Here is a 16,583-nt window from a genome sequence, read left to right as displayed (position 1 = left end):
CCATTGAGTCAATCAATCACATACATTTCTGCTGTCAGGCCATAGAAACAAGACATGTTTGAGTAATTAGAACTCCCAACTCCTGTGAAATGTTTGTAGCAGTTATGTAGCAGTAGTCTACAGTCTGGGAGGTGTGGCAAAGCTCTCCATAAACAACATGCCACCAAAACAGGCCTGTCATTTTTCCAATACAATCACACGAAACCACTGGTCGAACAGCAAACTGGCTCCTGGCAAAAAGTAGAACACTCAAAGCTGTCGGCCGGCTGCCAAAGTGTTTGAGCCATTTCCAAATTGGCCGAATGAGCCAACAGGAGCCTATTGTTAATGAGAGAGAGACCTTTGGCACGAGCCCTCTGCCATCGTCTGGGACGGAGCAGTGCCACATTGGGTCAAGTTCACATGTTCCCAGCGCCTCGTCTGCTGATGGATTCATGACACGGATGGTTTTATATGATCTCAGTAAAATAAACAGTAATTTCATGATTTGGTGTATGTGGTTTCCTGTGGGTGTCTTCTGCAAGGTATTCACACACAGACATGCAGACACACACACACAATGAAACACACACACATAGAGACATACACACACACTGAAACACACACACATGGAGAAACACACACATGCTGAAACACACACACATACAGACACACACACACGCTGAAATAAACACACAGACACATTTACACACGCTGAAACACACACACACACACAGACAAATTCACACACACTGAAACACACACACATACATACAGACACATTCACACATGCTGAAACACACACACATACAGACCCATTCACATATTTGGTTTAGTCATGGTGATTACTGCCCAACACAACCAATTTAACAAGAAACACATTAGATGAAAAAGAATCATTATAATGATGATGAAGGAAATGTACTGTCAGACCATTATTCCATACACAACCACTTTTAACAAAGTCCTTTTTTCAGATTAAAACAACAAACATCAATGTTATTGGAACTACCAAACCCAAACCATTTTATTAAAGTTAATATACTGTGAAATCTTATTATGATCTTTTTAGAAGATGGCTTGATCCAAAGCCATTTTACGATTTAACACATACTATATTCTGTTCGTGTTGTCATAGCATGTTTCAAACCCAGAACTCTGATGTTGTAAACACAATGTATGCCATGCTCCAACAACCTTCTAAGCCGTTAACAGAAACAAAGTCAGAGCCCTGGGTTTTTTCCTAATTCATAACAGTGTTAAGCCCACTGTTTATGTCCCCAATACCTTCCCTTTTGCTGACTTTTACACCGGCATACTGAGCTAGCGAAAGATAGTGAGGAGAATGGTAGAACAAGGTGGAGGAGAGAATGGTAAGGGAATGAGGACACCAGGACCAGGGGACTATGGGTAATAGGAAGCCACATATTAAAACACTCCCTTAATGTTCCTTCCGCCACCCCTTCATCACCAGGTCCACCTGGAAGCTGTTAGAAGGCTGAATTCTTTTTTTCGGTCCAGCAAATAGATTTTCACTAGTAATTAAATCTGAGGGAAAATAAAGAGATGTGCAGCTCTTTCTAAATCCTATGCGACCTTCGAACCAGAAGCATTTCCTGCCCCTGCTCTAAACACTAGGTTACCTGCCTTAAAAGAGAGTTGGGGGTAAGGGAAAATAGCATTATGGTCTTCAGGAAGTCCTCATAAATGTAGTAAAATACAAACGTATGTTCCTGTGTGTGTAGGTACACAGGTATGTGTGTGTGTGTATGTGTCCGCATATTACTAAAGCTTTGTTAGGGCCTGGTAAGGCGATCTGGCTGAGATGTGTTTCTGGTATCCCTGTCAGACCTTCTCTCCCTTTCGCTCCTGTTTTTAATGTATGAATAAACAGTTGCGTGACTTAAAGCTGAATACTCAGAGCAGCTCAGACATGCTCTGACAGGGCTGAGTGACTGTGCTGTAAACACACGTTTTCCTGGTGTGTGTGTGTGTGTATGTGTGTGTGCGCGTGTGCATGTGTCTCTCCAGTGGGTTGTTTAGGTCTTTCTGCTTGTCTGTTGCATTATTCATTAGGTTCTAACAAGGCACTGTCCCCCTGGATATTCAATTAGTCTACCACATACTCATTTATTTAGCTTGCTCTGGTGTCTGACAGATGGTTTAAGAGTGAGTGTGTGTGTGTGTGTGTGTACTGTATGTAAGTTGTGATGTCACACAGGTGTTTTGCATTGCCTGACAGCAGCACAGCATTTTGAGAATTCACTGTATGTTTTTGTTAAAAACTATGAACTCAGACCGACAGAGACACTTTGAAAATCAAGCCAAAACACAGGCAACAATACTAAGAGGCTTCATACCAAATGAACGACTGTCATCCAGGGAGCATTACTGGCCAGACCCAGATATTCAGTATATGAATTCTAGTGGGACAGTGGGAGGACATTGAAAGGGCGTGTGCTGAGTGTTTGAACGAGCGTCAGGATGGTAGCGTGTCACGCTGAACTCCTGGCGTGTGACGGAGCTTTAGCACATCTCTATTTGTTGGAATGAGCATGTCGACACTGTGTGTGTGTGTGTGTGTGTGTATATTGAGTCGTGTCGGGCGCCCAATTTAAAGGAGGCCCTTTGCTTGATGCCTCTTTAAATAGCTTGATCGCAGATAAACATCCCCTTCGTAAGTACATTCACTCCCTCACACATGGGAGCACGCACGCACGCACGCACGCACACTGAGGTACTCAAGTTGGCTGATGCAGGATGTGTTGCTGTTTGGTGAGGCTTGGCCTTATGCAGTGTTCAGACTTTCACTCAGTGGTTCATCCATTCGATGCAAAAAGAACGTTACATTCTGTTGAGCTCATTTCAGCCATTACTTTGATATTACAAACGTTTTAGCGATGGTTAGCGATGAAAATAAATTGCATAGGCCAGAGTGGGGAAGCAATTAAACAAGATTTATATTTCAACTGAATCCTGCTCACCTGAAACGCAGGTAGTAGATGGAAGAAGAGAGATCATCAGGTGGGCGTTGTCAGTTTCGATGTTGGGAGCTCTGATGTTTAACAATCTCTACTGTCGGATCTTGTTATTGGAGATTGCCATAGATTAAAGGTGTGTTAACAAGGTCTTGCTGCATTCTGTCTGCAACACAGGGTTTGAGGAAGCGGTTAATATTATGATGGTTTAATATAGTTTTGATACTTTTATTGTTTATTCCCCTTGTCTCCTTGTATGATTTTATAGGAATATATACATTTAGAGAGAGAGAGAGAGAGAAAGATTGAGAATCCAGATCCAGAGAGCAGCTGGACTGTGAATCATCTCTGTCTGAATCAAACTGTTTCCACTTTCTGTCTTTTGTGTTTACATTTTGTGTGTCCTCCCTATTCAGAGATGACAAAGTGAACAGAGAGTCATGGAGAAGGAGACTTAAAAAGTGAGGGTTGTGAGACGTGTACAGAGAGACAGTATATAGGAAATGAGAAAGAGCAGAATAGGGGAAGGGTGAGTTGCAGCGATAAAGGACTAACAGCTGGTCCTTCCATAAGCCAAACAGGCTGAACTATGGGTCATCATTGAAAACCTTCTTTAGTCTTCTTCAGTGGTAGCCTTGACCAAAAACTACCAAAATACAAATGTTTTTTTACTAATTTCTATCCTTACTCAAATTCAGTTTTGCAAATTCATGCAAATTTTTAAACTAAAATTTGTCATTAGTTCCTGTAACATTTTTCCCATATTTTGTTGGCATTTATCTGTTTTCTCTAATTTAGTACATTATCACAGTAATTGAAATGTAATGAAGTGGAATGGCTAAAATTTATCAAGTCTCTGTTCCTCTTCATTCTCTGTCTGAATCTTTAACTACTTCCAGGTAAATCCTATATGTGCATGCGCACGCAGTGTTTCATGTTTCCAACCCACCAATTCCCATTCCCGGCTAAGCCTCTGGTAAATTACCTAAGCCGATCCACTGGGAAGCGATCAGAGGGAATATGATCGGGAATGTTCAGAATACCATTCTAAAGTAGGAATATTAATGGGAGGGAATGCAGGGACTCTGCCTGCAGCAAGTGAGGAAGGAGAGTTAACTCAATCCCCCCCATCACATCCCAAATCCCCTTAAATGAGATCCTCCCTGGTTTGGAAGGCGGATAACTGCATTAGTGGAGAGATGCACACACACACACACACCGCCACACACACACACCAACACAGAAACACACCACCATACACACCAACACACACAGAATATAGAATACCATATCCCAGTGTGTTCATGTAGACCCTTATTATTACCAGTTGTTTGTTGAACAGGAGGGTCAGTCAACACACACACACCAACACACACAGAGAATATAGAATATCATATCCCAGTGTGTTCAGTTGGACCTTTATTACTACCAGTTGTTGGTTAAACAGGAGGGTCAGTCAACACACACACACATCCACCCCACAACACACACGCCACCGCACACAGTGTAGGATTACTAACGTAGTGGGGACGCAAAAACAAAAATGTCATGTTCCCCTAATGCCTAACCCTAACCTACCCCGCAATGCCTAAACTTAACCTAGCCCTAATGCCTAACCCTAATTAGAAGTTTCACCCTAGACCTGACCCCAAAGCCACAAAATCTAGTTTTTCCTAGTGGGGACTTCCATACATGGTCAATTGTTCATGTTTTACTTACCTTCTGCTGACTGTGGCTGACTTCTTTTCCACAGAAGGTAAGTAAAACACACACACCACCACACCAACACACACACACATTAGTATAAGAAATGACGGATTAATTCTTTCCCTATTCCCAAGTCAAGCGGATTCCTTGTGTCAATGAACTTGTTGAAAAATGAGGATTTCCTGTTTCCTTTATTTTTTCTCTCCTCTCTCACTTCTTTCTTTCCCACTCCTCCTGTATATATTCCTAGACACCTGAGCCCAAATCCTCAAAGTACAGATATATGCATGATAATCTTACTCATAATCATCAAAAGGGAGATATACCTTAGATCAGTATGTCTAGTGTAAGAGGCATTCTAGACATGAACCCTAATGACAAACTAGACATGAACCCTAATGACAAACTAGACATGAACCCTAATGACAAACTAGACATGAACCCTAATGACAAACTAGACATGAACCCTAATGACAAACTAGACATGAACCCTAATGACAAACTAGACATGAACCCTAATGACAAACTAGACATGAACCCTAATGACAAACTAGACATGAACCCTAATGACAAACTAGACATGAACCCTAATGACAAACTATGGGAAGTAGTTATAGGTCAGGTGTAGAGATATATTATTGAAGCGTTATAAACAACTTGGGCTCTCTTTTGACCTTATACTACTTGTTTTGACCTTTTTTATATCTGATCTCAGATCTCTTAACCGGTTTTGTCTTTAGGTTGTGTGGTATCAACCTTTTAAAACAGGATCTGATAATGTCTGAATTCTAATATTTGATCAGTGATGGTGAATGTCCTAATACTCAGACATAGCTTCCTGCCCCAGTCTCCTGGTGACTGAAAGGTGAAAGGTCAGAATTGGAAAGGTTAAAACTGTTGTACTTCCACCCGTCAGGACCCTTCAGTTCAGGCCCAATAGAGAAGGAATAGAAGCTACCTCTGAGTATTTGGACGTGACCATGGAGAGAGAGATCATTTTACTGAACATGGAAGGAAACTGGAGGTGTTTATCCCCTGAGAACATGCCCACAGAGTACATGTATGCACATTGCACACAGACCAACACACACACAAACATACAATCATTCACATGCAAGCGCACACACTCATATGTACACAAACATACTGTCTCTTATGACATCCCCTGGAACTATAAGTCACTGACCTCTCAGATCTTTCCAGTGTCACAGGAAGTGAAGCCTGATGCCACTTATGTCTGTGTACATGTGTGGAGCCTGATGCCACTTATGTCTGTGTACATGTGTGGAGCCTGATGTCAATTATGTCTGTGTACATGTGTGGAGCCTGATGTCAATTATGTCTGTGTACATGTGTGGAGCCTGATGTCAATTATGTCTGTGTACATGTGTGGAGCCTGATGTCAATTATGTCTGTGTACATGTGTGGAGCCTGATGTCAATTATGTCTGTGTACATGTGTGGAGCCTGATGTCAATTATGTCTGTGTACATGTGTGGAGCCTGATGCCACTTATGTCTGTGTACATGTGTGGAGCCTGATGCCACTTATGTCTGTGTACATGTGTGGAGCCTGATGTCAATTATGTCTGTGTACATGTGTGGAGCCTGATGTCAATTATGTCTGTGTACATGTGTGGAGCCTGATGTCAATTATGTCTGTGTACATGTGTGGAGACTGATGTCACTTATGTCTGTGTACATGTGTGGAGCCTGATGTCACTTATGTCTGTGTACATGTGTGGAGCCTGATGTCAATTATGTCTGTGTACATGTGTGGAGCCTGATGTCACTTATGTCTGTGTACATGTGTGGAGACTGATGTCAGCAGATATCCAGACACAGGCACACTCACGCATGTCTGTCAATATTAAAATACGTGTGTGTCGGGGTGTGGGGGATGTGGGCACGTTTGCGGATGGCAGTTTCGTGGCAGATACGTCCTGTACATTTTCCAAAGATGTAATAGTTTCATAATTCTTCTGTTTCAATCTATATGAGAATAGTTTTTGAAACGTTATTTTTGTGAATAGAGAATAGATTCAGTCTAAAGTACACAAGTTTTTCCCTGCCTGGTGAATTTCAAGGCACGGCATACAGGCAGTGAATAATGAACCAGTCCGAGGACTCCTCCAAATTCCAGACTTCAGTTATATAGATTTATTATATTTAAAATGCCTATAATGCTTGTATACATGCATAGTTACTTAAAGGTCACTAAATACAGAGACTCACATACAAACACACACATACAAACACTGTTGTTTTTACCTTTAATGTCCCTCCTGTTCCTATATACACCAGGCTGTCAGCACCCCGCCCCCCGCCCCACCCCCCCGCCATCAGTCAGCATGACACCTCTGTCTGCCTTTCATGTCCAATGGGAACAGAGAGGGTGCCAGGGGGCTCTTGGTTACCGACAGCCCATAATGTCAATCCTGGATTACTGTTTAGTACTAGTAGCTTAGCTCCCAGAAGTCTAGAGCCTCTGTACCCCGGAACACCCTGTCCCCATTCCCCGTCCCATCCCCCGTTCCCCCATACACTCCCAGTAACCTGAACCCACCCCCCTGCTATTGAGTTATCAGGACCACTGTGGTGTTTATGTCTGGGTGTGCTGAGTGATTTGGGGGTGCTGAGGGTTTTGGTGGTGATGGTGGGTCCTGGGTGCTGGGGGTTCTGGGGGTTCAGGAGGTGATGGGGGTTCGGAAAGTGCGAAGCAGGAGAAGTGGAGAGGATTGGAGGAGCCATTAATACCTGGAGGCGGGCGGGAGGGTTGAGGGTGAAGAGAGACATGGACTGGCGGGTGGGGGAGTTTGGAGGAGGGGGAGGAGGGGGAGAGAACAATATTGAGAGAGAGAATAGGAAGAGCAAGAACAAGACAGGGATGACAAGAGAGAGAAATGTATGAAAAGAAGGAAGAGGAGGAGGTGGGTAGGCTTTTTTAAAGTGGGTTAAACAGTCAGGAAGCGATTAGGCCTATACAATCACTCCAGTGAGTGTGGATGGAGAAAGCTTGTCTGCAGCCAGAGCTGGTTACAATCAGAACAGAAGGCCACTAACCCAGGACAGGCCCAGAGCCTGTATGTTTCCTATTTACCTGCACAGTCAGGGGGAGATCTAAGGAAAACGAGGTCCAACAGCAACTTGTCTTCTCTGATATGATATGATCTAAAACCCAAACAGTCAGTATGTTCCGAAACACAGAGCTCCAACAGTCAGTGTGATTTTAAACACAAATTTCAAGCTGTCAGTATCATCTGAAACACAAAGCCCAAACAGTCAATAGGATCTAAAACACAAAGCCCCAACAGTCAGTATGATCTGAAACACAAAACCTAAACAGTCAGGATGATTTTAAACACAAATTTCAAGCTGTCAGTATCATCTGAAACACAAAGCCCAAACAGTCAATATGATCTAAAACACAAAGCCCCAACAGTCAGTATGATCTAAAACACAAAGCCCAAACAGTCAGTATGATCTGAAACACAAAACCTAAACAGTCAGGATGATCTGAAACCCAAAGCCCAAACAGTCGGTATGATCTGAAACACAAAACCTAAACAGTCAGGATGATCTGAAACACAAAGCCCAAACAGTTGGTATGATCTGAAACCCAAAGCCCAAACAGTCAGGATGATCTGAAACCCAAAGCCCAAACAGTCAGGATGATCTGAAACCCAAAGCCCAAACAGTCGGTATGATCTGAAACCCAAAGCCCAAACAGTCAGGATGATCTGAAACACAAAGCCCAGTCAGTATAATCTGAAGCAAATCGTCCAAAAAGTCTGCTCTGGGCACAAAAGTTTCCCAAAACAGCATTGGAGTTAGGGTTAGGACGCTTTTGGAAAACTTGTCCTTGGTGTGCTTTGCTCTGCTCAGAGCCCATATTCTCAGAGAAATGTTGACCTGGGATCAGTTCTGCCGTTTAAATCATAAGTATCCACTGACTGTGAGATGCCTTGTGGATACAGGCAATGATGTTAGTCTGACTGTCCTGGCTGTCTCTTCCCTCTCCTCCCTCTGCGGTACCCTGTCCTGACAGCTGCTCCAATTCCTGGTGTTCAACTGCTCTGGCTACCTGCCTGGCCGGCTAATTCCTTTACTGTATCTCTACAACAACATGAGATAGGCCAGCAGTATCAACCCAGAGTCTCAGACTGCCTTTACTGGAGGGTCCGGGGTGGGTGTCTGGAAGCCAGTGTATGAGAGGGGCTTTGTTTGGTCTGGCTGCTCATTAGGTCACAGTCAAACTATGGGGTGGTCTGTGACCGTGTGTGTGGGATCTCGTCATTGTTTGTGGGAGCCTGACACATGCGCGCGCCCGCTCACACACGTGCACCTGTTCCACTCAGGTGAGTCCAGATGTTCTTGAGTACAACATGCTAGCGGTCATGCCGTGTGTTTGAGCTTGTGGAGCTGCTTACACACCTTAACAATGCTAGCAACCCCGGCGAAAACACACACACACAACCCCGAGATCCTCAGTCCTCTAAATCTGCTACTTCTTCCAGAACCTTCTGTTGTTGAGCTTGGGCCTTAACATTCTTTCTGTTTCCTTCAGGCCCTCCTGGAAAGCGTGGAAGAATGGGAAGAAGAGGAGATCCCGGTATGTGTCACTTCTCTACGCTGTTGTCATTCCCACAGTCTCCATCCTCTTTCCCCACATGATTTTTCCTTGTCCAATACTCCTAATACCTCATCCCCTTACTTGGAATTTCCTTACTCCCCATCTCCTAATACCTCATCCCCTTACTTGTCATGTCCTTACTCCTCACCTCCTAATACCTCATCCCCTTACTTGTCATGTCCTTACTCCTCACCTCCTAATACCTCATCCCCTTACTTGTCATGTCCTTACTCCTCACCTCCTAATACCTCATCCCCTTACTTGGAATTTCCTTACTCCCCATCTCCTAATACCTCATCCCCTTACTTGTAATTTCCTTACTCCTCACCTCCTAATACCTCATCCCCTTACTTGTCATGTCCTTACTCCTCACCTCCTAATACCTCATCCCCTTACTTGGAATTTCCTTACTCTCCCTCTCCTAATACCTCATCTGCTAACTCCTCATCTTTGTACTGCCCATCTCCTAACTCCTCAGTCCTTGTTCTTTCCTTCCTTCTCCTCCATCCCTCTATCCACTCCATTTTACCCCCTCAGTCTGCTGAGCGAGGTAGGACAGTTAGTGAACTGCCAGTCAGAAAGGTCACAGAACAGTGATGTGGTGCATTAGACCTCATCTTTCGTGTACACTCTTATAGGTGTGTGCTGCTACTCACATAGGTGGACCTGAACATTCTGTCATGCCGACATCCCTGTTCTCCCAGGTTTAACCTGTTGAACCACATCCCGCTTGTCTGTAACTAGAACCACGCATGGACCTGCTTCTGGAGCCAACTGGGGCTTGTTAACTCTTGGTTGGACCCAACCAATTCATGAAAAAATAGCCTAGGAGCACAGGATGTTGAAAATATGTCTTACTTCTTATTAAAAAAAACGTTTAATTTACTAGGTAAGCCTTAATCGTATTTGGGGGGACTTGGTCGTTCAGCACTAATTGCTTCTTTGTAACATAGAATTATTTTTAGAGTAAAGAGATTTGTTGTTGGGTCTGTTGAGTCTAGTTCTGAAGTGGTCCAGACTGTAGTTCCGCTGGTGTGAGGTGAGAGGGAAAGGCTGTGGCTGTTATGAGTCAGGGTTATGGTCAGATAGGAGTCATGGTCCCTCTTCACACGGTCATGAAATGAGGTCCACGCTGACTCAGAGAATCACCGACTTCTTTACGGGAAATCAAGGCTCTTACCGTAAAGTCGACACACCTAGATCTCTTGGTGAGATAATGGCTAGTGTAAATAAATATGCCCTATCGAATCATGTAAATAAGTGGATGGTCTCACTGTAGATGATATTCTGTTGTAATGGATGAATAAGTGGATGGTCTCACTGTAGATGATATTCTGTTGTAATGGATGAATAAGTGGATGGTCTCACTGTAGATGATATTCTGTTGTAATGGATGAATAAGTGGATGGTCTCACTGTAGATGATATCCTGTTGTAATGGATGAATAAGTGGATGGTCTCACTGTAGATGATATTCTGTTGTAATGGATGAATAAGTGGATGGTCTCACTGTAGATGATATTCTGTTGTAATGGATGAATAAGTGGATGGTCTCACTGTAGATGATATTCTGTTGTAATGGATGAATAAGTGGATGGTCTCACTGTAGATGATATCCTGTTGTAATGGATGAATAAGTGGATGGTCTCACTGTAGATGATATTCTGTTGTAATGGATGAATAAGTGGATGGTCTCACTGTAGATGATATTCTGTTGTAATGGATGAATAAGTGGATGGTCTCACTGTAGATGATATGCTGTTGTAATGGATGAATATCATCACTAGATTGCCTTCTGGGCCTACATATGGCACTTACTCAACTGGATATGTTGAACAAATTCATGAAAATAACAACAGGCATTTAGGTCTATATTTTAGATTCAACTTCAACATGTGTTTTTATTATGATTTATTATGATACATTTTTACCAGGTAAGTAAGAGCACATTATGATTTTCATCAACGCCCTGGTAGTAATTATGGTTAACTGCTCAGGGACAAAACAAACAGGTATTAGGGATTAATGCCAGCGAAGTTTCAGTTACTAGCCCAACCATCTTGACCACTTGACTGGTTATTCGGATTTGGGTTAGGTTTCTAATCGTACAGTGAGGGGAAAAAGTATTTGATCCCCTGCTGATTTTGTACATTTGCCCACTGATAAAGAAATGAACAGTCTATCATTTTAATGGTAGGTTTATTTGAACAGTGAGAGACAGAGTAACAACAGACAAATCCAGAAAAACCCATGTCAAAAAAAATCCCAGGTGTCTTTTATACAGGCAACGAGCTGAGATTAGGAGCACACTTCTGGATTTTATTTGTTGTTATTCTGTCTCTCACTGTTCAAATAAACCTACCATTAAAATGATAGACTTATCATTTCTTTGTAAGTGGGCAAACGTACAAATACTTTTTTCCCGCGCTGTATTATCAGAAATATGAATAGTTTGACTCTGTGGATGTGCGTACCTATGACCGTAACCAAATATATTCAATGCCTTCACCATGTGTTGGTGAATGTGATGAACCACCAGAATGTCACAGTATTTCCCGACTGTTATCTACATGTAGGCACAGAATGGTTATATAGACTTCCATGTTCAATATACCAGTCTCATGTTTATACTCCATATCTATCCAACCTTTTAGCCGCTGCTTGATCAGGGCAACTTGGAGTGGAAAGCCCCCTTTTCAAAATTCCCATCAACCATCATCAGAACAGCTAAATGACAATGTTTTGCTTCAGTTACTCTAAGTCGTTCCAGCCGCATGGTGTTCTCAAGATGGAGTTCAAAGACAGACTGATGGAACGTTTGGTATCCATTGGAGGTGCTGGTTGTTGTTGCTGTCCCTGGTGTTTGGTGGGTGTGAGGTTCTGTTTAGATCTGCCACGGCCTTGTTTTGTTTCATGTCCGTAAATGGTGCAGCCAGGCTGGAATCAGTTGGGAATCTTTTGAAATGTGAAAAACAAAGAGGTTACACAACTGGTTTGTAGGAAATATGACAGGGAGAATTATCACGGGAAAAGGCCTCAAAGACGCAACACAAAGACACACACGCACAAACATACGCACAAACACACATACAAACACACACAACACACAGGCTCGCTGCATGGTGTATGCTGAGACCACTCTGGCTGGAGTGGTTGTTGACCGGCTATCTGGGACTGGAGCTTCTCGTCTGGAGTCAAGATGCTCATGGCCCTGATTCACCTCATAAATCGCAGCACTTTCCTCCGCTCACATCTGGTCCCTTTCTCTGTCACCCCATCCGCTCACCACTCTCTTATCCCTGTCTTCCTCTCCCGGCTGGCCTAACATGTCCAGGGGTGTACGTTCCGTCACAAGCACGTGGGTCGGTAACACAGTTCCTGGAGAGCTGCTGATATGTCTGTTTTAAATATAAACAATCAATCGCTGAAATGATCAACAGCTCAGATGGTCAATTCACCTAATTTAACACATCTTGGGCCGATTTCGCGGACATAGATTAGGCATAGTCAGTGGAGTGATTTTTTTTTTTTTTACAGCTCTGGACTAGGCTAAATCTGTGTCCGCAAAACCGGTCAGTTGGGGGCCATTCCAAGTCCAATCAATTCCAATTGTGAACCAAACAGCGATTCAAATGCCAAATGTTACAGATGAAAATGCTTTGAATGGGCCTCCTAGGTGATGCAGTGGTTTAAGACACTCCTTCATAGCACCAAGCCTACCGCCTCAGTCTATTTTTAGGCTTGGAGGTGAGAGTCTCTACTCAGCCTGCTGGAATATGATGCCATTTAACTCCTGTCACATATCCCTGTTGTAAATCCTCTTAAATCTCTCTGTAAAACTTTGCATTACTGTTCAGTCTAATGCAAAACACGGGCCATAAAGAAAACTCAGCGTGCGTCTGTCTGTTTGTCATAAGGCCCTAACCACAAGCTTTATTGGCTATAACTGTAATAAGCTTTTTCTGCAAGATTTATACAGTTAATTACATCCCCAATCTGTACATACTTTTTTTGTACAGACTACAGTACATACTTTTTTTGTTGTTGTGTGCATTTTCACAAATTTTTATTTGGCATACAAACCAAATCATGTCGTAACTCATTCAATGCTAGGTTTAATGTGACTGGTGCTAATCAGATTGTTTTTGTCTCCCTTTCTTTGTCTGTCTGTTTGTGTGTTGCAGGATCTCCAGTAAGTACTTTACCATCTCATGAATGCCAGGCGATCATCCAGCAAGTGCCACACACACACACTCTCACTACACATGCCTGAAAAAGGACCACCCAGAGAAGTGTGTATGCCTGCATGCATTTGCATGCATGCGTTGCTGCACAAGCGTGCATGTTCCCTGGAGAGATTTAGGAGCCGAGCCGTGTAGGAACGAACTATCCGCAGTCTGTACAGTATATAAGTCACTCATACGGGAGTCAGCTAAATAATTCAAATATAAACTTAAAAAATAATCTATAGGTTCATAAAAGAGTTTATATAAGGTGATTGTAGGAGATCAGTTCATTGACCAACACTGTTTTCCTGGCTCCCGATGGTGTGTTTGCATGTTTAAAGGTCATGATATCATAATGAATCTTGTCTTATTGCTGTATTGCTGTGACCTAATATGTAATTGTGTGTGCTTTATTCTCTGTATGACCTCACCAGGGCAAGGCTGGCAGAGATGGATACCCGGTAAATTTGATTGACCTTTTAGATCCTTAGCCTATTTTGGGCTCCTATCCCTTCTATCAAAACTTTATTATATTTATTTTTCCAGCCACTCCTATCCTCTGTTTCTTCCTGTTTACTCTCCCTTAACATCAATGGCTCTATTCTCAATAGCGATTGTGTTTCCCGTCCTTTGCGTCAACTGAAATCATTTTCATTTACACACACACACAAATTAACATGCGTGCACGGTCTGGGCACTGTGCTTAGTCAGGGCTAATTTGGTCTCTTCCCTGTGTTACATGTCATCAGTGTTGACAACATTATGGCCACTGCCGGGTAATCGTGAACAGGCTAGATCCCCCATAGTAGCAGTGTTGTGTTAGCGGAGCCGTCGAATGACTCACTGTGATTCACTTCCCTGGGTCAGTCCATCTAGTGTAAACAGCTTTTACTATCGCTTGTCCGCCTCTTTCCAGGAGTCTGGACTTATTTTGTTGTATACATAGTTACAGTGGTGAGAGAAGGTTTGGGAATTCTTCAGTATTTTCTGCATTTCTGTATCCATATGACCTAAAATATACTAGAATATCTAATAATAGATTAAATTAACCACATTTGTGCGTGTGGGTGTGTTTTGGGTTATGTTTCGTACCACCGCATTTCCACAGAAGTTGGGACCCTGTGTGAAATATACGTTTTCATGTCATTTTCTGTACTGCATTTCAGCAGGATCAGATGGTGATCATGGAGCTGAGATTAAATGTTGCTGCATGGCAATAGTCTTTTAAAATTGATAACTTAAACAAAATTATTGATGATATAATGTGTCTTGAATGTTCATATTTCTTAGCCTAACCTGAAGGATGTTGTCCAGTCTAGTCATGCCCGATTAATTTGTGAAATTCAAGTACAGTACAAGCAAAGTACATGTAGATTACATTATATCAGCCACACACATTGAAATACAGAGGTCTGTAGTAGCTCTTCACTAAGAGCACACATGATATCTTAACTAAGTAATATTAAATGAAATGGCTGAAGGCAGTATTTTTCATGATTAGTCAAGCAGAATCAAAGAGATATTTTGTCCACCAGTGCACATACACCATATGGCCAAAAGTATGTGGACCCTCGACCATCACACTTAAATGAACATGTTGGTCATCAGGGGAGCCTCTCACCATAACCAAAAACAGGGGAGCCTCTCACTATTACCAATGACAGGGGAGCCTCTCATCATTTCCAATGACAGAGGAGGTTAGCATTGTTGGGCAGTTTTTGCCTCTAAAACCATCTCACTAATCCTTATTCACAATCGTTTTTTGATTATGCATAGTCATGGAAGCATCCAGCATCACGTCCCACAATACAACTTGTTCCAAATTGTCACAATACATTATTCACTATTGCAGTCGCAAAATGCAATAAAAAATGCAAGTGAATAGAGAAACAAGCTTTTGATTGCATACACACTGTATAGGAACAAATCCTAAACTTTTTAATACCTGAATGCATTTTATTGAACTGATTAATCTGGAAGATCAAATACATTAGTAACAAAAAAAAATCATGTTGGATGCATTTGCAAATATATAAAGGAACATTTTATTTTTTGTGATTTGTTTAGTTAGGTTCACTGAAATTCTTATTAAGTCTCTGCTAAAGATCTGAACACATTAAGGTAACATTCATGCAGAAATACAGAAAATGCTTACAAATGTTCACAAATGTTCTGGGAATAGCCCTAACAAGTAAGACTAACCAATGAGTATGTTTCTGTTGAAGCAATAACCTACTGTAGAAGGGTAGTTACATATAATTGCTCCTCGTCCACTTTTAAACTGTGATATAGTGGCCTCTAGGGGTCATCAGGAGAACTCCACCTGACTGCTCCACTCACTAGGCGCGTGCTGTCAGTTTAATGTCCCATCTCTATTGTCTGTTTGGGGATCGTTAGTGTATTAGTCATAATGAGTATCAACCTTTAATATATTGTTAGGTTATTGTTTAATTTGATGTATGTGAATGAGGTTGTGAGTCAAATGTGTCTTTAGGCGTTTTATGCAAAAATGGTTCCTTTCTTTTGAGTTATCCTAGTTACGCATTTGGTAGCGTAGTGATTGTTGCGTTATTTGGAAATGCTGTGTTATGACTGAGACTGTTGGGAAGTCCGGCCCCTGTGGCCTTCTCAGATCCCAGGGCTGCCTGGCTGCTTTCTGCTCTGCCTGGCACCAGGAAACCTTCCTGACGGGAAATGCCTGCTTCTAATTACACACAGGTGGGCGCACGCACGTGTATGTGTGCGCACGTGTGTTTATATGTGTGTTTGCATGTGAGACTGTGAATGTGTTCGTTTTGGGTGAAAAAAGAGGGTTTGTGTGTGTCCTGTCTCTTTTGCTTTTGTGTCTGTCTCAACATAATTTGTTATACGTTTATTCGCTAAGTCTCGGTTTCTTATTGGTTCGCCAGCACAAACCAACATGACCAGCCTCCCCACTAGGGCATATGCAATTTCCAGCCTAGGGGTTGGGTTTAGGTAAAAACACGCAATTGGGCATTGTGTAAGAATTGGTTTTATTTTTAGGTTTAGGCGTTACCGGTTAGGCTTAGGCATTAGGGCTAG

At 42.5% G+C, this 16,583-nt stretch overlaps 1 protein-coding gene across 8 annotated transcripts in view; it reads left to right on the top strand.

Moving 5' to 3' along the window:
• si:dkeyp-44a8.4 (collagen alpha-1(XXIII) chain) overlaps window positions 1-16,583 on the top strand; it is a 134,159-nt gene that overhangs the window by 78,699 nt on the left and 38,877 nt on the right. For 7 of the 8 annotated variants that reach the window (XR_002196720.2, XM_020046140.2, XM_034291626.1 and 4 more), the window contains exons 3-5: window positions 9,230-9,274; window positions 13,479-13,486; window positions 13,955-13,981. Coding sequence is in view for 7 of the 8 variants with exons in the window: in XM_020046140.2 (XP_019901699.2) it covers window positions 9,230-9,274; window positions 13,479-13,486; window positions 13,955-13,981 (80 nt within the window). In the remaining variant the exon portion in view is untranslated. The remainder of the gene's footprint in view (window positions 1-9,229; window positions 9,275-13,478; window positions 13,487-13,954; window positions 13,982-16,583) is intronic. The other variant, XM_034291625.1, reaches the window with a different exon arrangement.

The sequence above is a fragment of the Esox lucius genome, chromosome 4 (genome assembly GCF_011004845.1).
Source record: "Esox lucius isolate fEsoLuc1 chromosome 4, fEsoLuc1.pri, whole genome shotgun sequence".
Classification (NCBI taxonomy): domain Eukaryota; kingdom Metazoa; phylum Chordata; class Actinopteri; order Esociformes; family Esocidae; genus Esox; species Esox lucius.
Note: the sequence above shows the minus strand (reverse complement) of the source record. Positions and strands in the feature narration are given on the sequence as shown.